This window comes from Pseudophryne corroboree, chromosome 2 (assembly GCF_028390025.1).
Source record: "Pseudophryne corroboree isolate aPseCor3 chromosome 2, aPseCor3.hap2, whole genome shotgun sequence".
Taxonomy (NCBI): domain Eukaryota; kingdom Metazoa; phylum Chordata; class Amphibia; order Anura; family Myobatrachidae; genus Pseudophryne; species Pseudophryne corroboree.
The window spans coordinates 211,179,082-211,205,421 of record NC_086445.1 but is presented as its reverse complement, the minus strand read 5'-3'; the positions used below and the strand labels follow the sequence as shown (position 1 = coordinate 211,205,421).

At 45.7% G+C, this 26,340-nt stretch overlaps 1 protein-coding gene across 5 annotated transcripts in view; it reads right to left on the bottom strand.

The window, feature by feature from the left end:
• POU6F1 (POU class 6 homeobox 1) overlaps nt 1–26,340 on the bottom strand; it is a 208,363-nt gene that overhangs the window by 93,535 nt on the left and 88,488 nt on the right. For all 5 annotated transcript variants that reach the window (XM_063952285.1, XM_063952284.1, XM_063952288.1 and 2 more), the window contains one exon: nt 3,682–3,862. In XM_063952285.1, coding sequence (XP_063808355.1) covers nt 3,682–3,862 — 181 coding nt within the window. The remainder of the gene's footprint in view (nt 1–3,681; nt 3,863–26,340) is intronic.

The window sequence follows — 26,340 nt, the reverse complement described above, 5'->3', positions numbered from 1 at the left end:
GACATCCTGGACCATCGTTTGAATCACCAACGCTTTTTCCTCTGGGAGAAACACCCTCTGCACCTCCATGTCGAGGATCATTCCCAAAAAGGACAACCTACTGGTTGGTTCCAATTGTGATTCTGGAAGATTCCATGTTCCCTGAGAAGCTGGGTCATGAGTGTTATGGACCGTAACAGCTTCTTCTTGGACGATGCCTTCATCAGCAGATCGTCCAGATACGGAATTATGTTCACCCCGTCTGCGGAGAAGAATCATCATTTGCGCCATCACCTTGGTGAATACCCTCGGTGCTGTGGAGAGCCCGAATGGGAGGGCCTGGAACTGAAAGTGACAGTCCAACAATGCGAATCGAAGATAAGCTTGATGTGGCAGTCAAATCGGAATGTGGAGGTACGCATCCTTGATATCCAAGGAAACTAGGAATTCCCCCTCCTCCAGGACCTGATATCACTGCCCTTAGAGACTCCATTTTGAACTTGAACTCCCTCAGAAAGGGGTTTAGTGATTTTAAGTTCAGAATGGGCCTGACCGAACCATCTGGTTTCGGTATCACGAAAAGGTTTGAATAGTAACCTTTGTTTTGCATATGAGGAGGTACTGGTACAATAACTTGGGCCTCCACCAACTTCTGGACGGCTTCTTGCAGGACAGTCCTGTATGCCAGCAGAGCTGGCAAGCCTGATCTGAAAAATCTGTGAGGAGGGATATTTTGAAAATTCCACCCTGTACCCCTGGGACACAATATCTTGCACCCAGGGGTCCAGGCCGGAGGACACCCAGACATGACTCAAACGTCTGAGTCTCACTCCCACCGGCCCCACCTCCAGGGCGTGCAGTCCACCGTCATGCTGAGGACTTTGGTGTACCTGAAGCAGGTTTCTGTTCCTGGGAACCTGCAGCCGCAGGTTTCTTGAACTTGGGCCGACCTCCCCGAAAGAAGGTGTTGGACGGCTTGGCCTTTCTGGGCTTGTTAGAACGAAAGGGCTGTGATGTAACTGAAGAAAAGGGTTTCTTCGGAGCAGGTGTAGCTGAGGGAAAAAAGGCTGACTTACCACCCGTAGCCGTGGAGATCCACGCATCTAACGCTTCCCCAAAGAGAGCCTGACCTGTGTAGGGTAGGGTCTCCATACTTCTCCTGCTTTCCGCGTCGGCAGACCACTGGCGCAACCACAGTCCTCGACGAGCTGATACTGACATGGAGGAAATCCCCGCAGCCATGGAACCCAGGTCTTTCATGGATTCTACCAGAAATACTGCCGAATCCTGAATGTTACGTAAAAACAATTCAACATCACATTTCTCCATAGTATCCAAGTCCTCAAGTAACGTGCCTGACCACTTTACTATAGCTTTGGCAATCCAAGCACTGGCAATAGTGGGACGTAGGATTGTCCCAGAAGCCGTGTACATGGATTTGAGCATATTATCAATGGCGGGTTTTCCCATTTTTTCCTATTTTTTTTCCTATCCTCTACCGGGAAAGGAAACTCTACCAGAACCCTTTAGGTATCTGGAAGTTTTTTATCCGGGTTTTCCCAAGCCTTTTCAAATATAGCATTTAATTCCTTTGATGCAGGGAAGGTTAGCGAGGCTTTCTTATTTTCTGTGAAGCAAGCCTCCTCAACCTGCTCAGGTGTTGTATCAGCAATATTCAACACATCCCTAATAGCCTCTATCATCAACTGCACCCCTTTTGCAAGAGATGCAGCCCCCCGCAACACATCCCCATCACCGTCTGCAGTACAGGTTGAGTATCCCTTATCCATAATGCTTGGGACCAGAGGTATTTTGGATATGGGATTTTTCCGTATTTTGGAATAATTGCATACCATAATGAGATATCATGGTGATGGGACCTAAATCTAAGCACAGAATGCATTTATGTTTCATATACACCTTATACACACAGCCTGAAGGTCATTTTAGCCAATATGTTTTATAACTTTGTGCATTAAACAAAGTGTGTCTACATTCACACAATTCATTTATGTTTCATATACACCTTATACACGCAGCCTGAAGGTCATTTAATACAATATTTTTAATAGCTTGGTGTATTAAACAAAGTTTGTGTACATTGAGCCATCAAAAAACAAAGGTTTCACTATCTCACTCTCACTCAAAAAAGTCCGTATTTCGGAATAATCCGTATTTCGGAATATTTGGATATAGGATACTCAACCTGTATCAGAATCAGTATCGGTATCATGCTGCATGATCTGAGCAAGAGCACGTATATGTGAATATACAGCGGGGAGTCCTGATGTATCAGAACTGGGCCAGACTGCCATACAGTTCTGTAAAGCCTGAGTTGCAGATTAATTTTGTGCAACCCTATTTGAAGTCTGAGAAATCATAGATTTGATAGAGGATAACCACTTAGGCTCTCTTGCTGGAATCTGTGCTAAACCAGTGCAATCCTGATTACATGGAATGGGATCATCCTGAGAGGACATATCCTCTGCAGCATATGACACAGAGTCCCTGGACATTGCTTAATGTAGACCACAGACACTCCACACACACACACAGGGGAGAGCAGAGTTTCACCCCCAAGAATGGCAAGAGAGACACTGAGATTGGAGTCAACCCACATACAGCGCTTTTAATATAAAGGGAGACCCCCTATCAGCGCTGACTGTGCACCTTAATAGGTTACACAATCGTTTTGCAGCCTCCCCCCCTCTTCTACAACCCCCTGGCTGGAGTTGCTGTGGAGGGACTTGCTCTTCACTGACATCATTGTGCAGGCAGGAAAATGGCGCTGAACGCTGCTGGGTCCACTCTGAGGAGAAGCCCCACCCCCAAAATGGCGCTGTCTTCCCACTCTTCATAGGATTATACTGGCCTGAGGATTTGTGCTGGCTGAGATCGGGGACCCCGACAGGCTGTGTGACCAGTGTAGGGTTTAGGCGCTGGCTCAGGCCGCCCCTCACAGTGCCGCACTATGTACCGCTGAGCCTCCGGAGCGCAGTTAATACTGCGCTCCTACCCTTATGCCGCCATCTTCACACCGGCCCCCCGCTTGCTAGGGGGGGGCGGTGACTCACTCGCCACAAATCTTTAGCTCTGTAAGGGGGTGGCGGCATGTTGCTAGGGTGAGCGATCCCCTGTGGCGGGGAACGATCTACCCCCTCAGGAGCTCAGTGTCCTGTCAGCGGAGAGAGTGGCTCAAACCCCGCAGGGCGGACACTACCCCCCCTCCCCCCCTAAGTCCCACGAAGCAGGGAGGCTGTTGCCAGCAGCCTCCCTGTTAAATAATAAACTCTTAGATAAACTTTACTAGAGAAACTCTGTAGCGCTCCCCTAGCTGTGACCGGCTCCTCCGGGTACATTTTTTAAACGGAGTCTGGTAGGAGGGGCATAGAGGGAGGAGCCAGCCCACACTCTCAAACTCTTAAAGTGCCAATGGCTCCTGGTGGACCCGTCTATACCTCATGGTACTAATGTGGACCCCAGCATCCTCTAGGACGTACGAGAAATATAGAAATACATACACTATGAATTGAACGATGTATACATAAAAATGCACTTTTTAGCATCTTCGCCTCTTGTTGGATTGCCACATACAGATTGCAAGCTGACAATTTTTCTCCATAATTTATACATTCTCTCTACTTTCATTAGGTTGTGAACATCCAGTTGTGTAAGGAAAACTTTATATAACAGGCTTCATACCTATGGACTTGTCACTCGTATTCTCCGCATGGCAAAGCACTGTCTCTCTCGCCAAGTCGTTAGTAACTGCCGGTTCAGGAACTGGAGTGTCAAAAGCCTTTCCAGGCTCCTCTGGTTGTGCTGTTGTGTCCACACCTACTTCCAGAACCCGGATAGTCTCATGCCCAGACATCACAATTACCTGCGGCCAGAAGATGTAGATATATTCTGATATAGACATACTGTATATAAATATAAAATTCATACGCTAACAACATTAGGGGAATAATGTTCTAAGTGTTTGCCAACATAAATCTAAATGAAAAGTTTCTAATTTTTAATTTACTGTAATATCTAATAACTGGAAAACGACAAGATTTGTGCTTTATAAAGTACACAGTACTAACACAAACGTTTATGTTGATTTACTGTATGTTAGGGATAAGAAGGTTGCGTTATTTTCAAGGCACCACAGAGAGCAAAACATCTAGGTACACATTTAGTGGAATATGTATCAGAGCTTGAAGAGAGATAAAGTACCAACCAATCAGCTCCTAACTTCCATTTTACAGGCTCTGTTTGAAAAATGACAGGAGTTGATTGGCTGGTACTTTATTTCCCTCCAAGCTTTGATACATACACTAGCGTGCAAAAGTCTCTGGCCAAAGCTTATAGGTTTACTTACTGTTTCTTAATGAATATCAATTGCTCCCTAAAATCATTATCATGATTAGAAACAAGGCTGTAGGACTTTACCTCAAATGTACTTAACTTAATTTACCATACTATTTGTAAACACAAGCGTTTTTTATTTTCATTGCAGTCCCAAGGGTTTATTGATGCACTAAAGGACATAATTTAGACTCGGTCATTTATAAATCTGGTATGTATTTTGACTAATTATATTAAATTTTTTATTTTTATCTCCTTTGTTGCATTGCTAAAATCAATAATACTAACCATAACTTTTTCAAAATGAAGGAAAGACGCAAACATTCACTTGCATGGCAACATTCAAACTCTTTCTGAAGAAGGCTATACTCATCGACAAATTGCTAAAGAAAAAATAGGATTTTAATTACCTACCGGTAAATCCTTTTCTCGTAGTCCGTAGAGGATACTGGGGTCCACAATAGTACCTACCATGGAGTATAGACGGGTCCACTAGGAGCCATGGGTGCTTTAAGAATTTGATAGTGTGGGCTGGCTCCTCCCTCTATGCCCCTCCTACTAGACTCTGTCTAGGAAATTGTGCCCGAGGAGACGGACATTCTTTGAGAGAAGGATAGAAAAGATAGTGGGGAGATTCCGAAACAGCATACACAAACTAGAGTAAAGCAAAGCTAACCAAACTTTAAACCAGGAACAGCAACCGCTGAACCAACAATACTTAACCAAGTAACAGTGTAGGATTAAACAAAGCACTAGGCGGGCGCCCGTATCCTCTACGGACTACGAGAAAAGGATTTACCGGGAGGTAATTAAAATCCGATTTTCTCTTACGTCCTAGAGGATACTGGGGTCCACATGAGTACAACGGGGATGTACTAAACCTCCCAAACCGGGTGGGAGAGTGCTGAGGTTCCTGCAGAACTGAGTGACCAAACTGAAGTTTCTCAGAGGCCAAAGTATCGAATTTGTAGAACTTAGCAAACGTGTTTGAACCTGACCAAGTAGCTGCTCAGCAGAGCTGTAAAGCCGAGACACCCCGGGCAGATACCCAGGAAGAACCCACTGACCTAGTACAGTTTTCGATTTTGGACACAGCAAACCTGTCGTGGAATAAACATGTTGGACAGTGAGCCTGATCCAGCGTGCAATTGTCTGCTTTGACGCAGGACACCCAAGTTTATTGGGATCATAGAGAACAAACAGCGAGTGTGATTTTCTGTGACAAGCTATCCGCTTCACATAGATCTTCAAAGCCCCCACAACATCCAAGGACTTTGAAGTAGCAGAGGTGTCGGTAACCACCAGAACCACAATAGGTTGGTTGATATGAAACGTAGACACCACCTTTGGAAGAAAATGCTGACGAGTTCTGAGTTCAGCTGTATCTGTCACAACTGAGGGCCTGAGCTGACGGGAGGCAGCCTCAGTTGTAGGGGCTGAGATGTACCGGAACCTGGGAGGTTGTATCAGACCCCTGGACATGTAAGTAACATGAATAATAACTGCCCGAAGGCGTGACCACGACAACTTGGATAAAAGTCAATGATGTTTATTATGACAACTCCGCAACACAGCAGCAGTAAAAGAAAACGTAAAAGTCAGCAAAGAATAAATACAGTTCCTGGGTACTACAGGATGGCAGGAGCCACAGGGCACTGGTAGTGTGAGATAGTTCTTATGATCTTCTAGATGGAAAGTCCTTACCAGGCCCGACTGTAGCAATGGAGATAACCCAGGATTGTGCCAGCTGGTGTTCCAGGAAAAGCTGGGTTGCTGAAGATAAAACAGGTGCTGTGGATACTGGCTGGAACCAGACTGTTGTTAGCACGGAGTGGATACTGGCTGGAACCAGTTAAATAATAAATGAACTTGGGAGCGATGAAATATGAACTGAAATGTAGAACTTGAGAGCGGAGAAATAATAATACCGGTGGAGAGTGGTAAAGTGTAGAAAGGACACCGGCCCTTTAAGGGAAGCTGTACTCTGCTGGAAGCTGAGCTGGAAGCAGGTAATGTTGTAGCTGGAAACAGATGAATCCACAATGGATTGGAGAGTCAGGCTACACCGCAGGTGGAATGCTGGTGCGGGTCTCTATGGTGGAAGTCTTGAGACAGGAGCTGGAACCTGGAAGACAATCACAGGAGAGAGACAAACAGGAACTAGGTTTGACAACCAAAGCACTGACGCCTTCCTTGCTCAGGCACAGTGTATTTATACCTGCAGCAAGGAAGGGATTGGCTAGGCAATTATGCAGATTAACAATACTGACAACAGATTGGAGGAAATGATCAGCTGACAGAATCCAAGATGGCTGCGCCCATGCAGACACTTGGAGGGAAGTTTGGTTTGTAATCCATGTGGTAATGAAAACAGTAATGGCGGCGCCGGCCACTGGAGACAGGAGACGCCAGGCTGACAAGTGCACATCCAACCACGCGGACACAGCGGAGGCCGCGGCTGACGTAATCGCCACTCTGACACTCTGCATGCAGAAGCTCAGGGACGGCGGCGGAGGCCGCGGGAAACGCCATGCCAGATGTAATAAGGCGTTACTGTGACAGCGTCTCAGAGAGACAGGAGAGGATGCAGGAATGTGAACATTAGGATAACAGATGGGATCCGGTCCTGGAGCGCTGAGCCAGCCTTAGGAGGCATCTGATGGGTAAGAAATGGCGTCCAGATACCCGGATCGTGACAGCACCCCCCCCTTTAGGAGTGGCCCCAGGACACTTCTTTGGCTTTTGAGGAAACTTGGAATGGAATCTCCGGACCAAGGCAGGAGCATGGACATCAGAAGCATTGGTCCATGAACGTTCCTCAGGGCCGTAACCCTTCCAGTCAATAAGATACTGTAGTTGACCGTAACGGTGACGTGAGTCCAGGATCTTGGCCACTTCATACTCAACGCCTCGTTGAGTTTGGACTTTCGGAGTTGGAGGAAGTGAGGAATGAAACCGATTCAAGATCAGCGGTTTCAACAGGGAAACATGGAATGTCCTGGGTATTTTTAAGAAGGGAGGCAACTGGAGTCTGTAAGCAACAGGATTGATGACTTGTTCAATCTTGAAAGGACCGATATAGCGAGGTGCAAACTTCATACTGGGAACTCTTAACCTCAAATTCTTCGTGGATAACCATACCCGATCACCCACCTTGAGAGCAGGAACTGCTCGACGCTTCTTATCCGCAAACTTCTTGTACCTGAACGATGCCTTGAGCAGAGCTGATCGTACGCTCTTCCAGATATTGGCAAACTGATGCAAGGTGATATCCACTGCGGGAACAGAAGTTGCTGGAAGCGGTTGGAACTCAGGAACTTTAGGGTGGAATCCAAAGTTAGTGAAGAATGGTGTTGAAGCAGATGAAGAATGATACTGGTTGTTATGACAGAACTCGGCCCAGGGAAGTAATTGAACCCAGTCATCTTGAGAGGAAGACACATAGATGCGGAGGAAGGCCTCCAAGTCCTGATTCACCCTCTCGGTTTGACCATTGGTCTGAGGATGGTAAGCCGTGGAAAACTTTAGCTTGACTTGGAGGACTTGACATAAACTTCGCCAGAATTTGGCTGTGAATTGAACTCCTCGATCTGAGATAATTTCTTCAGGAAGACCGTGGAGTCGGAAGATCTCTTGTATGAATACTTGAGCCAACTTGGAAGCTGACGGAAGACCGGTGAGAGGAATGAAGTGTGCCATCTTGGTGAACCGGTCAACTACCACCCAGATGGTATTGAACTTGTTGCACATGGGTAAGTCTGTAATGAAATCCATCGACAAGTGGGTCCATGGTCGACGGGGAACGGATAGTGGAACCAGTTGCCCCGCAGGCGACTGGCGGGATACTTTGTGTTGGGCACACTTTGGGCAAGATGCAATAAACTCCAAGACGTCCTTTTTCAGAGTTGGCCACCAATAGGACCTAGAGATAAACTCCAGGGTTTTTTGGATACCTGTATGTCCGGCAAAACGGGAAGCATGGGCCCAATGCATGAGCTTCTTCCTTAGCATCGGCCTCACAAAACTTTTCCCTGATGGGGGCGTAGAGTCCATCCCTACCATGGAGAATGCCAACGGATTTATAATAGGATGCTTGTCTGAAGACTCTGACTCATTTTCTTGCTCCCATGAGCGGGAAAGGGCATCGGCCTTGCGATTCTGAGAGCCCGGACAGAACTGGAGTTTAAAGTCGAACCTGGAAAAGAAAAGTGCCCATCTGGCCTGACGAGGGTTGAGACATTGTGCGCCCTTCAGGTATAAAAGGTTCTTGTGGTCTGTAAGTATGGTGATTGAATGAGAAGCTCCCTCCAACAGATACCTCCACTCTTCTAGAGCGAGCTTGATGGCTAGCAACTCCTGGTCGCCAATGGCATAGTTGCGCTCAGCTGGGGAGAACTTCCGGGAGAAGAAACTGCAAGGGTGTAAATGGCCATCTTTAGCCCTCTGAGATAACACCGCTCCTACTCCAACGGAGGAGGCATCCACCTCTAAGATGAAAGGAGAGTCGATGTCAGGCTGTTTCAGAACAGGCGCAGAGATGAACCTTTGTTTTAAAAGATGAAATGCTTGCATGGCTTCTTCAGACCACTTGGACGGGTTAGCACCCTTCTTAGTGAAAGCAGTAATAGGCTCCACAATGGTGGAAAAGTCTCGTATAAACTTTCGGTAATAGTTGGCGAACCCTAAGAACCTCTGGACCCCTTTGAGGGTTAAGGGTACCGGCCAATTTTGGATTGCTTGTAGTTTCTCAGGATCCATCTCTAGTCCGGAACCGGACACAATGTACCCTAGAAACGGAATGGACTTGACTTCAAAGACGCATTTTTCTAATTTGCAATAGAGATGATTGACACGGAGACGGGACAGAACCTCTTTAACCCAAAAACGATGTTCCTCTAAATCGTTGGCAAAAATGAGGATATCGTCTAGATAGACCACGACATGACGGTATAGAATGTCTCTGAAGATCTCATTGACAAAATGCTGGAAGACAGCTGGAGCATTGCTCAATCCGAAGGGCATGACGAGGTACTCATAATGTCCGTCACAGGTGTTAAAGGCGGTCTTCCACTCGTCACCCTCACGGATCCGGATGAGATTGTATGCACCTCGCAAGTCCAGCTTTGTAAAGATGGTAGCTCCGCTAACTCTGTCAAAGAGCTCAGTAATCAGGGGTAAAGGATAACGGTTCTTGATGGTAATGTCGTTCAAACCTCTGTAGTCGATGCCCGGCCGCAGACCACCATCTTTCTTTTTTACAAAAAAGAAGCCTGCGCCGGCTGGAGAAGAAGGTCGAATGAACCCCTTTGCTAGGTTCTCTTTAATATATTCCTCCATAGAATGCGTCTCAGGCAGAGACAACGGATAAGTTCGGCCTCGAGGTGGAACCTTCCCTGGAACGAGATCAATCGGACAGTCCCATTCTCTATGAGGAGGAAGGATATCAGCAGAAGCTTTACTGAACACATCCGTGAAATCTTGATATGGAGGAGGTGGAACATCAGACGACCTGGGGGAGGAAGAACAGACAGGCAATACTTTAAACAAACATGTCTCAGCACAGGAGGAACCCCATGCCAGAATTTGCGTAGTCGTCCAATCAATTGTAGGATTGTGAAGACGGAGCCATGGAAGGCCCAGGACCACAGGATGTGTGGCTCTTGGAATCACTAAAAAATAAATAAGTTCGGAATGAAGAACTCCCACTCTCAGACGAACTGGTAGAGTCCTTAAAGAAATAACTGCATCAAAAATTTTGCTGCCATCCACGGCAGTTAAAGAAATGGACGAAGGAAGTCTCTCGGTGGGTAGGGACCACCGTTTAACATAGGCTTCGGTAATAAAGTTCCCAGCTGCTCCGGAATCAAGGAGGGCAATGACGTTCCGATAACGTTGAGCAACTTGAAGCGAGACTGGGAGATTACAATCTTGAGGAGATGGAGAGGAGATCATTACTCCTAGCCGGCCCTCTCCTTGGCGAGCTAGGATTTGGAGTTTCCCGGACGTTTGGGACAGGCATTAATGGTGTGAGACGGAGCTGCACAATAGAGACAGAGAGACTCGGAGAGACGTCTTCGGCGCTCAGCAGGAGTTAAACGGGAACGGCCAAGTTGCATGGGCTCATCTTTAGATGGTGACAGTTGACGAGGAGGAGGAGCAGAAGATTTTGGAGCAGATGATCTTCCACGCTCAGTTGCTCTCTCTCTGAAACGTAAATCAACTTTCGTGCAGAGTGAGATTAGCTCATCTAACTTAGAAGGTAAGTCTCTGGTAGCTAACTCATCTTTAATACGCTCAGATAAGCCATGCCAGAATGCAGCATACAGGGCCTCGTCGTTCCATGCCAGTTCGGATGCCAGGATCTGGAACTGTATCAGATATTGTCCTACAGTACGTGACCCCTGGCGTAAACGGAGAATCTCGGATGAAGCTGAGGTTACCCGGCCTGGCTCGTCGAAGATGCGCCTGAATGTTGACACGAAGGCAGTGTAGGAAGATAGCAGGGTGTCGGACCTCTCCCATAACGGTGATGCCCAATCAAGGGCTGAGCCACTGAGGAGAGAAATAATGTAGGCAATTTTTGTACGGTCACTGGGAAAATTGCCAGGTTGTAGCTCAAACTGAATCTCACACTGGTTGAGAAATCCCCTGCAGAATCTTGGAGATCCGTCAAATTTTGCTGGCGTTGGAAGATGAAGACGTGGAGCAGAAATGGGTAAGGTGGGTGGGGTTATAGCTGGAGTCACTGTGGTTGACGCACCAGACGCGCCTGATCCACGGAGAGTTGTCTGAATCCCATCCAGCCGAGTAGAGAGATCCTGGAGACAGCGGATGATGTGGCCCTGTGCAGCCTCCTGATGTTCTAGTCGGGCTGCCAGTTCTTGCATCGGCCTGGCCGCTTGATCCTGGTCTCCGGCTGGATTCATTAGGTCAGTGCTTACTGTCACAACTGAGGGCCTGAGCTGACGGGAGGCAGCCTCAGTTGTAGGGGCTGAGATGTACCGGAACCTGGGAGGTTGTATCAGACCCCTGGACATGTAAGTAACATGAATAATAACTGCCCGAAGGCGTGACCACGACAACTTGGATAAAAGTCAATGATGTTTATTATGACAACTCCGCAACACAGCAGCAGTAAAAGAAAACGTAAAAGTCAGCAAAGAATAAATACAGTTCCTGGGTACTACAGGATGGCAGGAGCCACAGGGCACTGGTAGTGTGAGATAGTTCTTATGATCTTCTAGATGGAAAGTCCTTACCAGGCCCGACTGTAGCAATGGAGATAACCCAGGATTGTGCCAGCTGGTGTTCCAGGAAAAGCTGGGTTGCTGAAGATAAAACAGCTGCTGTGGATACTGGCTGGAACCAGACTGTTGTTAGCACGGAGTGGATACTGGCTGGAACCAGTTAAATAATAAATGAACTTGGGAGCGATGAAATATGAACTGAAATGTAGAACTTGAGAGCGGAGAAATAATAATACCGGTGGAGAGTGGTAAAGTGTAGAAAGGACACCGGCCCTTTAAGGGAAGCTGTACTCTGCTGGAAGCTGAGCTGGAAGCAGGTAATGTTGTAGCTGGAAACAGATGAATCCACAATGGATTGGAGAGTCAGGCTACACCGCAGGTGGAATGCTGGTGCGGGTCTCTATGGTGGAAGTCTTGAGACAGGAGCTGGAACCTGGAAGACAATCACAGGAGAGAGACAAACAGGAACTAGGTTTGACAACCAAAGCACTGACGCCTTCCTTGCTCAGGCACAGTGTATTTATACCTGCAGCAAGGAAGGGATTGGCTAGGCAATTATGCAGATTAACAATACTGACAACAGATTGGAGGAAATGATCAGCTGACAGAATCCAAGATGGCTGCGCCCATGCAGACACTTGGAGGGAAGTTTGGTTTGTAATCCATGTGGTAATGAAAACAGTAATGGCGGCGCCGGCCACTGGAGACAGGAGACGCCAGGCTGACAAGTGCACATCCAGCCACGCGGACACAGCGGAGGCCGCGGCTGACGTAATCGCCACTCTGACACTCTGCATGCAGAAGCTCAGGGACGGCGGCGGAGGCCGCGGGAAACGCCATGCCAGATGTAATAAGGCGTTACTGTGACAGCGTCTCAGAGAGACAGGAGAGGATGCAGGAATGTGAACATTAGGATAACAGATGGGATCCGGTCCTGGAGCGCTGAGCCAGCCTTAGGAGGCATCTGATGGGTAAGAAATGGCGTCCAGATACCCGGATCGTGACAGTATCTTCATGAAAAATCAAATAGGGGCTTTTGTGAGACAACGTCCCCAGCTCTGACACACGCCTTGCAGAAGCCAAGACCAACAGTGTGACGGCCTTCCACTTAAGAAACTTGACGTCAACATCCTGTAAATGCTCAAACCATGCCGATTGCAGGAACTGCAACACCACGTTGAGATCCCAAGGTGCCGTAGGAGGCACAAAGGGCGGTTGGATGTGCAGAACCCCCTTCAAAAATGTCTGAACCTCAGGGAGAGAAGCCAATTGTTTCTGTAAGAAAATGGATAAGGCCGAAATCTGGACTTTTATGGAGCCCAGACGTAGGCCCACATCCACACCTGACTGCAAAAAAAGGAGAAAACGTCCCAGTTGAAATTCCACTGCAGGAAATTTCCTGTTCTCACACCAAGAGACGTATTTTTTCCAAATACGGTGGTAATGTTTAGACGTTACCCCCTTTCTGGCTTGGATCAAGGTTGGAATAACCCTATCCGGGATCCCTTTCGGGGCTAGAATTTGACGCTCAACCTCCATGCCGTCAAATGTAGCCGTGGTAAGTCTTGATAGACGAATGGCCCCTGTTGTAGAAGGTCATTGAGAAGAGGTATAGGCCACGGGCCCTAGGAAGATCTCCAGAAGATCCGCATACCAGGCCCTTCTTGGCCAGCCTGGAGCAATGAGAATTGCTTGAACCTTTTCCCTTTTTATTCTTTCGAGAATTTTTGGGATAAATGGAAGTGGTGGAAACATGTACACCATCTGGTAGACCCATGGAGTCACCAGAGCGTCCACCGTCACTGCTTGTGGGTTTCTCGACCTGGAACAATACCGCTTGAGCTTCTCGTTGAGATGAGAGGCCACCATGTTGATTTGTGATATCCCCCACTGACATGTCAAGCACCCAAACACCTCCGGGTGAAGGTCATGTCTGCTGAGGAAGTCTGCTTCCCAGCTGTCTACTCCCGGGATGAAGATTGCCAACAACACCACAGCGTGTCTTTTAGCCCAGAGAAGAATCCTTGTCACCTCTGACATTGCTGGTTTGCTCTTCGTTCCTCCCTGTCGGTTTATGTACGTTACCGCCGTCACATTGTCCGACTGAACCTGAATGGCGAGTTCTTGAAGAGCAAAAGGAAAAACTCCTGGCGCTATGATTATACAGGTGTGTAAGCAGCTCTCTCAGGGGTAATTGGTATTTCACCCCTGAAGTAGAACAAGAAGATCAAAAAATGAGAAAGCGCTATTCACATCTGATGTGGATTTTATTTTTCATTCATTATCAGTTTTTACTAAAAGCACATTAAATGTATTCAGTGCCGGCCGGCAATACACAAGAAAAATAATAAATATTACAATAAAATTAATAATATTCTAGACATAACTTTTCATCTGCATATTGTGAGTATGATGACTCTAATTTATACTGTATCTAAGTTATAACAATGCACATAATGTATTAGCCCGAGGATCCTCTTCTTATCCTCAGATATTTTGTTACTATTATGCTCAGGCAGATGGTAATCGTGTGTCTTTATAACAATATTAGACAATGCTTATGTCCGTGCGTTCCAAATTAATGGAGTGCGTATATGAAGAATAAATTAGACAGTCCTGTTGTTGATTTATAACGGATATTAATTGCAGTTTATGAAAGAAAGCTGATATGAATATGGTCACTGTACCACAGTGTATAATTGAAAAGTACCGTATTTGAAACCTCTGTTCAGACGCAATGGTAGAGATGCTTCTCCTGGCTGAATGTGGGCCTTTAGTTGGAGTTGAACAGGTGTCCGCTCGTATCCACGGTGTGTTTGCTTTTTCCTCCCGGCCGGTGTGCACCACCCTCGGCCTTATCCGGAGTCCGTGTGCGGTTGATGGAGGGATTTTTCTCACCTCCACAGGAACTGTGTTCAGCTGGCCGGCTGATGAACTCGGTCTGCAGTGTGCTGTGACCGGAGATGCTGACAAATCTTGAAGAAGATGTGATGCCTGTAGAAGGGTGTTGTATATGGCTCTTAGTTCCATAATGTTGAGTGGAAGGATGGTTTCCTGACTTGACCATTTTCCTTGGAACTGTTCCCCTTGGGTGGCTGCTCCCCAACCTCTGAGGCTTACATCTGTGGTTAACAGAATCCAATTTTGAATCCCGAACCTTCGGCCCTCGTCAGGTGAGAAGTCTGAAGCCACCACAGAAGAGAAATCCTGGCTTTTGGCGACAGACGGATCCTCTGGTGCATGTGAAGATGCGATCCAGACTATTTGTCCAACAGATCCAGCTGGAAGGGCCTTGCGTGAAACCTTCCATACTGCAGTGCCTTGTAAGAGGATACTATCTTCCGCAGGAGGCGAATGCATAGATGCACTGATATCCGGGTTGGTTTTAGAACATTCCGTACCATCGACTGGATTACCTATGCCTTGTCTAAAGGAAGGAATACCTTCTGTGCCTCCGTATCCAGTATCATCCCCAGGAACGGAAGCCTCCATGTTGGTTCCAGATGAGATTTTGGTAGGTTCAGAATCCACCCGTGATCCTGGAGTAGTCGGGTTGAGAGGGCAATGTTGTCCAACAACCTCTCCCTGGAAGGTGCTTTTATCAGCAGATCGTCCAGGTACGGTATTATGTTCACTCCTTGTTTGCGGAGGAGAAACATCATATCTGCCATTACCTTGGTGAACACCCTTTGTGCCATAGAGAGGCCAAATGGCAGGGCCTGGAACTGGTAGTGACAGTCCTGTAATGCAAACCTTAGATGAGCCTGATGAGGCGGCCAAATTGGAATATGAAGGTACGCATCCTGGATATCCAGAGACACCAAGAATTCCCCCTCCTCCAGACCTGAGATCACCACTCACAGAGACTCCATCTTGAACTTGAACACCCGTAAGTACGGGTTCAACGACTAGAGGTTTAAAATGGGCCTTACCGAACCGTCCGGTTTCGGTACCACAAACAGGTTGGAATAATAACCTTTGTTTTGTAGTTGAAGTGGAACTGGAACAATGACCCGAGTCTGTACCAGTTTTTTAATTGCTTTCTGTAAAGTCATACTTGCTTCTTGAGAAGCTGGTAAGCCTGATTTGAAGAATCTGTGAGGTGGGAGTTACTGAAACTCCAGTCTGTAGCCCTGGGCGATAAGATCTTTAACCCAGAGATCCTGGCATGATGTTGCTCATATGTGACTGAAATATCTTAATCGGGCTCCCACCTGCCTGTCTTCCAGGCAGTGCAGACCACCGTCATGCTGAAGGCTTAGAGGAAGCAGAACCGGGGTTCTGTTCCTGTGAACCTGCAGTTGCTGGCTTTCTGGGTTTACCTCTGTTGCCTTTGAAGGCCGTAAAACCTTTGGTTTTGGTTTTAAAATTCGCTGTCCGAAAGGACTGCAGAATTGGAGCAGAATAGGTTTACCTAGCTGGGGGGGCTGCAGAAGGAAGGTATGTCGACTTACCCGCAGTAGCCTTGGAAATCCACGTATCCAGTTTAGCTCCAACCAGGGCCTCACCTGTAAATGGTAGGTTTTCCACGCCTTTCCTGGAATCCACATCTGCAGTCCACTGGCATAGCCATAGGCATCTGCGTGCTGACACTGCCATGGCCGTGGTGCATGCATTGAGCAAACCTATTTCTTTTATGGCCTCTACCATAAAATTTACACAGTCCTGTATATGCTGTAGGAGTAAAATTATCTCCCCCCTGGATAAGGAATCTAACTCGTCAATTAGATTACCTGGCCATTCAGCAATGGCCCTAGTGATCCATGCGCAAGCAATAGTGGGTCTCTGGGCCACCCCTGCAGCTGTATACAGGGATTTGAGCGTGGTCTCAATTTTGCGGTCAGCCGTGTCCTTTAAGGAGGCTGCCCCAGGGACAGGTAAGACTATCTTACATGACAACCTAGATACCAATGCGTCAACAATCGGTGCGTTTTCCCATTTTTTTCTATCATCCTGAGGAAAGAGGAAGGATGTGAGTAATCTCTTAGGGATCTGAAACTTTTTATCAGGATTAACCCAGGTTTCTTCAAACAGAAAATTCAACTCTTTTGATGCAGGAAAAGTAGCAGATGATATCTTTTTTACATTAAAATAAGATACCTCCTCCTCCTCTGTCACCATATCAGGAATCTGCACAACGTCTCTAATAGCTTCTATCAGAGCCTATACCCCTGTGACAGAGCTGCATCCCCCCCACTGAGTCCACCTCACCCTCCTCTGCGTCTGACACGTCGTCATTAGTGTCAGCCTGCAGGATTTGAGCCAGTGTATGCTTTTGTGTATAAATGGAAGGGGTCTGAGGCGCTGGTGTGGTGCCTGATTCTCTAGTCATCAGGTCATCAACAGACTGTCTTAAGTATTGCGTCTGTTTCTCATTTTGGGATAATTTGTTAGAAATAGTCGAGATCATCCCTTTCAGTGAATCCAACCATGCTGGTTCGGACCCACTAGCGTGAGAATGTGTACTATCCTGAGTACACTGTAGTGATCCCCCTGGGGAAGAAAAACACTCTGCCGTGCATGAAACACACTCCTTTGACATTGTAAATGTGAAATCACACCCCACACACAGGAAAAGGTTAAGCACAAGTAACCCACACGGAGCCCTGCTCTAGAGACACAGAGTATTTTGGAGCCAGTCACACAGCACCCTTACTGCTAATTGCAAGTTTAGCCGGGTCCCCGATAGGTGCTTAGTACACTAATAACGCTTTCCCCCCTTGCTATGACCCCGAGTCCCTTCGGTGGAGCTGCGCTTCTCTTTCAGTCTGTCACTATGGAACTGCAGAGTGAAAATGAAGCTGATGAACTGCTGGAACCGCTCATAGTTAAGCCCCGCCCCCTCAATGGCGCGCGGTCTTCCCGTTTTTTTTAATACTGGCTGAGGTGTTTGGTGCTTAATACAGTGAACCAGGGTCCCTGTAAGCGTATTGCCAGTGTGGGTACAGTTTTAGATGGCTCAGCTCGCCCCCCCCATAAGCGGTGCAGCCGCGCTGTTCTGAGCCTGGAGACACAGCCTGCTCTCAGCGCCCCGCTCCGTACCCTCATGCCGACCATAATAGCTGGAAACCCGCTAACTGGGACGCCGGCATAGTACTCACCACTCTTCTGGCTTTGTCAGGGGTGGCGGCGTGCTGTGGGAATGTATGCTCGCCGTGGTGGGGCTTGCGAATGGTTCCCTCAGGAGCTCAGTGTCCTGTCAGTGTGGAACGAGACTATTAACCCTATAGGAGGGTTGGGCCGTTTACCCCCCTAAGTCCCCCGAAGCAGGCAGGCTGGTGCCAACCAGTCCTGCCTGAAAATAACAAACAGAAAAATAAATGCAGAAAACTCTTCAGGAGCTTCCATAAGCGTGACCGGCTCCTCTGGGCACATTTTCTAAACTGAGTCTGATAGGAGGGGCATAGAGGGAGGATCCAGCCCACACTATTAAATTCTTAAAGTGCCCATGGCTCCTAGTGGACCCGTCTATACCCCATGGTACTAATGTGGACCCCAGTATCCTCTAGGATGTGAGAGAAAAATAAAAAATTCCATGGTCTAGTGCAGGGATGGGGAACCTTCGGCCCTCCAGCTGTTGTGGAACTACACATAACAGCATGTCCTGCTACAGTTTTGTTATTTGGCCATGGTAAAATTGTTGCAGAACGTGCTGGTATGTGTAGTTCAACATCAGCTGGAGGGCCGAAGGTTCCCCTTCCCTGGTTTAGTGTAATGTATACATTAGCGCAATACAAACAGTTACAAATGTGACAAGAAAAACGTTCTGGATGACCCAGGTGTACATCAATAAGGGAAGATAATTATATTATAGTAATGAGTAAGCAAAACCGAATACTGCCAGCAACTGCAATCAAAGGAGAACTCAATAAAATTAAACAAACTCCAGTATCAGTTGATACCGTTAAAAGATGTCTGCGTAATGTAGGTCTAAATGGTTGCATAGCTTGCAGATAACCATCGCTGAGGTCTGTAAATACAGTAAAACGCCAAAGAACACGGTATTGGACAGTGGATCAGTGGAAAAAATATTTTGGACCAAGTCCAAATTTGTACTTTTCGTAACCAGAAGAAGTCAGTATGTTCAAAGAATGGTTGGAGGTAGTGTGTTAGATAATTTTATAAGTCATACAGTTCAACTCGGCAGTGCTCATGTCATGATTTGGGGTGGTTTTGGTGGAGGAAAGGTTGGAGATTTAGTTCAAATAACATCAACTATGGATAAGAAAAAATACCACAGTATTTTAGTGCATCACGCTATACCTAGATAACGACCGTATCACATACCTAAACTATGTATCAATTATTTGAAAAGTAAAAGAAAGCAGAAAGTTCTACAAATTATGGCATGGCCTCCTCAGTAACATGATCTCAATCCTATGAAGAAACTCGGAGATGAATTAGACAGAAAAGGTTGTGTAATGGCTCCAAGAAATACTAAAAAGTCCCGGGAATGTCTGAATTAGGCCTGGAAAGGCATAACTTTTAACACCTATAGCACCTTGTGTTTGTTTTATATTTATGTAGCATTTTTCTTTTTGTATAATCTGTTTTTATTTAGAAAAGTATAAAGATTACATCCAAATGAACAAAAGAACTTCAAGACACATAATTAACGTCAATTGCATATTAGGCATAAGAAGCAGGATAATTTGCCACCCTGCACAACTGGTATTAGAGTAAAAACAGAGCGTGATAGGGTGTTCAATGGAATCATAACAATGCCTACTAGTTATTTGTCAAAACAACGAAGAACTATAGGAGAGAACAAGATATGAAAAGAAAGAGAGAGTAAAGGAAAAATATAGTGTGACCAAGCCCGGGGGATCAGCAAGTAGAAGGAAAGAGGATTGCATTCTCTCTAATCAATCAACTGCTAAACTCGGATCATTTAGTAGCGTATATGTAGTCTTTGTACTCTTTTGAGGATGTATATTCTATCCAAGGAAACCAAGTGGTCGTGAATTCGGAAAGTTTATCCCTGGATACTAGGAGAATGTGCTCCATGTTCATATAATAATCGATTCTAGTGAACCAATTTTTCCTTGTGGGTGGGGACGGTGATCTCCATAGTGTAGGAATAACCGCTCGTGCTGCATTAGACAAATGGCGGAGTAGAGATGTTTTATATTGAACCAACGACATGGAGGAATGGGATAGCAACCAGAATGCCGGGTCAGAAGGGACGGGGGTGTGGAGTATATCTTGGGAAATAGAGATTACATCATCCCAATATGGCCGAAGTAGAGAGCAATTTCACCAGATGTGTAACAAGGAACCAGTGGTATTAAGACATCTCCAGCACTTATCAGTCACTCCGGGGTACATGGAGTGGAGAAGGGAAGGGTGTCTGTACCATCTCATTAAAAGTTTATATTGGGTTTCTCTCACTTGTATACAGACAGAGCTGTTATGAGATTTAAGAAATAACATCTCCCAATCTCTTTCTGAAAATTGAAACCCAAGGTCTCTCTCCCAAGCTAATTGGAAAGGTGGAGATGTCTGGGCACTGGGACTCTGTAGTAATTTGTAAAGTGTGGAAACTGTATGTTGGGGGTCACACGTAGAGACACACAATCTCTCAAATGATGTTAGTTCCCTAGAGGCTAGATGGTATCTGTGTTTAGAGTACATAAAATGTCTAAGCTGTAAATATTTCCAAAAGTCGTGTTGCGGAATATCCCATTTAGATCGTATTTCTGAGAACTGCCTAACTCCCGAGGAGATCGCCAGCTGGCCCACCCTGAAGAGCCCTTCCAACGCCCAGTTACGGAAATGAGAAAGTGTTAAGCCGGGCAGAAAGTCGGGATTGGCTAGAAAAGAGGTCAACGGGCCGAAGTCAGAAGTGAGGAAGGACCAGTGGCGCGCTTTTTTCCAAAAGGAAAGGGTCGTAGTGATAGTTGGGTGGGGAGGAGGAGGCTTGGGAAGGGAAGGAAGCCAAGGGAAGATCTCAGGGTATTGTTGCATATAAAGCCCCTCAAGGACCACCCACTGCTTAGTCTCCCGACTCCTCGTCCAGTCCAGAACCCTAGTAAGCAAAATTGCCCAATAGTAGCTTTTAATATCAGGTAGTTAAAAACCACCGCATCGGGTGGAGCGAATCATAGTGGACCGGCTAATTCTAGGCCGTTTCCGGGACCAAACAAATTGTTGTATCAAGAGCTGAATGGACCTGAACAAGGAGTCTGGGATCTGTATGGGAAGAGCCTGAAGTTTATAGAGTAATTTAGGGAGAGTATTCATCTTTACAACATTCACCCTTCCCAGCCAGGAAAGTGGTTTGAGATACCATCTACTGTAATCGTTCCTGAGGGTTCGAAGAAGGGGCATAAAATTCAATGAAACTAGACGGGAGAGATCGCTCGGTAGTTGTATTCCTAGGTAAGAAATATGGGAGGTATTCCAAGTAAAGGGGAAAGATTGTTTGAGCCTGGCCACTATATCAGGAGGGGTGGAAATGTTCAAGGCACATGATTTGGACATGTTGATCTTAAAATTAGAAAGTGAACCGAAAGTGGACAGCTCCTTCATAAGATGGGGAAGGGAGGAAAACGGGTGCGTTATTGTAGCCAATAAATCGTCTGCAAACAGGGCCAGTTTGTGCTCTGTATCACCAACTCTCAGACCAGTTATAAAATCATTGGCCCTAATGGCCCTAGCAAGAGCTTCGATACAGAGGACAAAGAGTAAGGGAGACAGTGGGCATCCCTGTCGTGTCCCATTACCAATGGAGAAGGGATCGGATATGGAACCATTAACTCGAACCCGGGCTGTAGGCAATCTATAAAGTCCCATAATCCTATCAAGTGCTCGGGAACCCAGTCCGATGTGCCCCAGTACAGACCTCATAAAACCCCAGCTGACTCTATCAAAAGCCTTTTCGGCATCAGTGGATAGCAACACAGTGGGGGAGCTACCACGAGAAGCTATGTGGATTAAGTTCAGAACCTTGGTGGTATTATCTTTAGCTTCACGGTTTGAAATAAAGCCCACCTGGTCGCTGTGAATAAGAGAAGGCAGGAATGTATTCAGTCTGTTCGCCATCAATTTTGCAAAAAGTTTGACATCAACATTAAGAAGATTACCGGGCTTGGGGAGAACAGTAATGTGGGCTTCTAAGGATTGACCTGAAAAATGAGGATCTGCGGAAATGGAGTTAAAGGCCTGGAGGAGATATGGGGATAGGAAACTTTTAAATTGTTTATAGTAGGTGGACGAGAAACCGTCCGGTCCCGGACTCTTACCGGAGGGTGTCGAGATCAAAGCGAGTTCCAGCTCTTGCGGGGTAAAAGACAATTCCAAAGCTTCCCTATCTGACGGAGGCGGAACGGGATAAGACACCTTTTCTAAATACGCCTTCGCCTTTAGAATATCAAAAAGAGGAGTGGCACCATCGGGGTGGTTCTCCAAGTTATATAATAGAGAATAATACTGTTTGAAGCAGGCTGCTATTTCAGGAGTTTTGAAACGTAAGGCACCCCCTTGTGGTCCTTCACATTATTAATGAACAATGAAGTGCGCTGGGCCCTAAGTGCCTGAGCTAGGAGGCATCCCGGTTTATTACCCCACTGATAGTACTTAGAGTTGCTTTTACGGATTGAAAGCTGAATACTATCGTTGAGGGTCTTCTTTAGTTGTGCCCGCGTGTCAAGTAAATCTAAGTAATCGGCCTCCGACAGGGACGTTTTATGAGAGGACTCCAGAAAGTGGAGTCGTTGCAGTAATTTGGTGATAAGTGCTGACCTCTGTTTTTTCATAAATGTACCCAACTGTATAAGTTTACCCCGTATGGTGCATTTATGCGCTTCCCACAGGATAACCTTAGAGACTTCGTCTGTATCATTTATGGAGAAAAATTCAGTCAAGGCCTTCTCAATTTCTCCCTTGCAATATTGATCCTGCAATATGGATTCATTAAGACGCCAAGTCCATTGGCCTGGGGTAGTTTGAGGGATTGAGAGAGTTATGGACACCGGAGCATGGTCAGACCAGGTTAACAAGCCAATAGAAGAATCTATCAGTAAGGGGAGATGTCTATGACTGAAGAATAGATAATCAAGACGAGATTAAGCCTTATGAGGTGTAGAATAGAAGGAGTAGTCCCGGTTAGAGGGGTGAAGAACCTTCCAGGAGTCAGCCAGCTGGAGATCATGGAACAATCTTCTAACTTGGCGGTATTTATGTTGGGAGGCTCGGGGAGCACTTGAAGAAGAATCTAAGGATGGTTCCATTATCCAATTCAAATCACCCCCCAAAACAACAACACCTGACAGAAGAGATTCTATTTGGGAAAGTGCGGACCGAAAAAATTAGACCTGATCCTTATTAGGGGCACAAATTGCAACAAATGTGTAAGGGCTCATACATATTTTACAACGAACCACTAAAAGCCGACCAGGAATCAGCTTATGCACCGATATATCAGACAGCTGAAGGGTCCTAGAGAACAGTATTGCTACACCTTTTGATTTAGAATCTGGGTTGTTACTATAAAAGGCCTGGGGAAAATGATGGTTAATCAGAGAGGGGCTACGGGCTGAGATTCTAAAATGCGTTTCTTGAACCAAAGCAACATCTACTCTATCAGCCCAGAGAGACCGTAGAAGGGAGGCCCTTTTCTCCGGTACATTAAGGCCCTTCGCATTAATCGATGATATTTTGAGTCTACCAGGTGATGTCATGGGAGGCATATGTCATGATAGAGTGCGGTGGGCCCGGAATGGTCAAGAAGAGGAAAGAAAGAGGAACAAGGAGGAAAGAGGAAGAAGGGAATCGAGTAGAAAAAACAACAATAACAGTCAATAAAAACCGCAGTGGGGCAGCTGATCCATCTAAGAATCAGAAACGCAAGAGGCATAGCAGCCGGGTGCGGGTAAGGGGCGAATGGTGGATCCACCGCCAAAGGCATATGGAATAACGGGAAAAAGTATTAGAACAAACAATACACATAAGTAGTTAAAATTAACTGTAAACCTCGTTGACACAAAGAAATCTTCAAATGGTAGGAGAGAAAAAAATAAATCTCACAATCAGAAAACAGGAGCCGATAATGAACGGCCCAATACATAATAGGAGGGACCTAGTCCCGATGACCATAGGATATTAGATTAAATCTCACCAGTAGAAAAGAGGAAATAAATCACCATGCGCTGCCAATATTGTGTGTGCAGCCAACCACTAACACTGGAACCTTTCACAAAAAATTCCACAGAATATTGATTCACAAGAATAATGGAAAGTGATAGGCGCAAAACACATATGAAAGAGTCCTTACATCTGATATAGATGAATGTAAGGAAGTCCCCTTGTAATCCCTTTAGAGAGTGTTTGTAGGTGTCCTCTGTAACGTCCTCCAAAATGTAGTCTCATATCTCAAGACAAAAAAGCAAATCATAGGGCAGACCAATTTGGAAAAGGACGGGACAACAACAATTTATTTCACACAACACTCACAATAGGTAAAAGAATACAAGGCATATAACCACACACGTAGGTGGGTAAACAGGGTGCTGGCAGCTGGAAAACGAATTACCCTCCCAAGAGGAAACACTGAAGAGTCCGGACTTCTACAGCGCATCAGAAGGGAAGAAGGTCATCCAAAGAAGACAGCTCCACTGCTCCACACCTGGTACCACTAGCTTGATGCGTTTCGGACGCTCAGGTCCTTCATCAGAAGCATAGTGGTGGTCTCTTAGAGGGGCATATTTATACCCCTAAATATCCTGTACAATTAGCCACACAAAGGTCTCATTTTGCCCGCCAAAAACGCGGCGTTTCCAGCCGCGACCGGATGTGGTCACCCCCGGAAGCGGAAGTGCGTGTGCGTTCCAGCGGTGAAGACAGGAAGTAGTTTTTGCGTTCCATCTCCGGAAAATTAGGCGGAACTTGATCTAATCAATCAGAAGCTCTGTTATCTTGTCCTCCAATCATATCAAAGCAAAAAACGTCCATATGTTCATCATAAAATAAAATAAAAAACAAAACAAAAAGGGATAAGAAGAATGTAGTTCCGAATAAAAACAATAGAACAATAGCAGCAAATGACTCCATATTTTACAGCAATAGAAGATTATAAACACATTTATAAAAATATTTATAAAAAACACATTTATAAAAAGTTTATAAAAAACATTATAAAAACCACTTCAACTCAAATTCACCATTGAGTCCTCCTGGAGTCAGTGTTTTTAAAGTGTGAATCCACTTCATTTCTGCCTTTGCCAATCTTATATCATCATCTTTGTTTTTCCAAGATGGCAGGATGGCTTGTATTCCCCAGAAGGACTTAATTGCCCCTGGGTTAGAGTTATGGGCTTTCTTGAAGTGGGCTGATACTGTGTGGGTTTCAAGTCCCTTTTTAATGTTATAAGTGTGTTCTGCTAAACGTAAAAAAACCTCTTTATATCGGGCGCTAATAGTATTTTCTGTTAAAAAACATTTTGAATATAGTAAAACTCAGCTGCAAAAAGTTAATGACCTGGGGTTCACAGGTCAAATAAATTACACTGGACCACCCAAGTGCAATTAACCACAAAACTCCAATTTGAAAAAACTCTTGCGCTATAGTTATATAATTACAAGATATGGCTGACAAGAATGACAAACTCCTGATAAATTCAAAATATATTTACTATTGTATAAATTATCATATAATAAAACAAGACCGGTCTTTAAAACATCAAAAAATAATAACAAATATGTATACTTTCTAATACATGGAGGTGGACTTAAGCATACTCTGTGCACAGACGTGTAAAAAAACAAGCTCTCTAGCTATATGGCTTAATGAGGTCAAAGAATGTTTTGAATCAAGTGTGGCTGCTGGTAAGACCCATATATTAATTGTTCCCAATGGATAGTCACTTTGTATCAAAGATCTTTATGATGTGAAGATCCAACATGTAACAATAGAATGGATATGAGCTTTTTGTAACCGGAAACTTTACGTGAGATGTGAGCAAGTGGTATCAGCACAAATGCATCCCGACGACCACCGCAGTGGCTTGGAGCTGCGGGAAATAAAGGCACCTGCAATGGCGCCCGCTGTGATTTAACCTGCTCAGTCGCGATGCTCCACGAGTATCCACCTCTACGTGCCGTTTGCAGGCACCGGTCAGCGGCTCCTCTTTGTATGAAAACAAACCTCTAGGTTGATTCTGTTGGACCCCAGCTGAAGTTAGACCCGTATCACGAACTGGCTGCAGCATTCTTCTGCCTGGAATTTGTTTTCATACAAAGAGGAGCCGCTGACCGGTGCCTGCAAACGGCACGTAGAGGTGGATACTCGTGGAGCATCGCGACTGAGCAGGTTAAATCACAGCGGGCGCCATTGCAGGTGCCTTTATTTCCCGCAGCTCCAAGCCACTGCGGTGGTCGTCGGGATGCATTTGTGCTGATACCACTTGCTCACATCTCACGTAAAGTTTCCGGTTACAAAAAGCTCATATCCATTCTATTGTTACATGTTGGATCTTCACATCATAAAGATCTTTGATACAAAGTGACTATCCATTGGGAACAATTAATATATGGGTCTTACCAGCAGCCACACTTGATTCAAAACATTCTTTGACCTCATTAAGCCATATAGCTAGAGAGCTTGTTTTTTTACACGTCTGTGCACAGAGTATGCTTAAGTCCACCTCCATGTATTAGAAAGTATACATATTTGTTATTATTTTTTGATGTTTTAAAGACCGGTCTTGTTTTATTATATGATAATTTATACAATAGTAAATATATTTTGAATTTATCAGGAGTT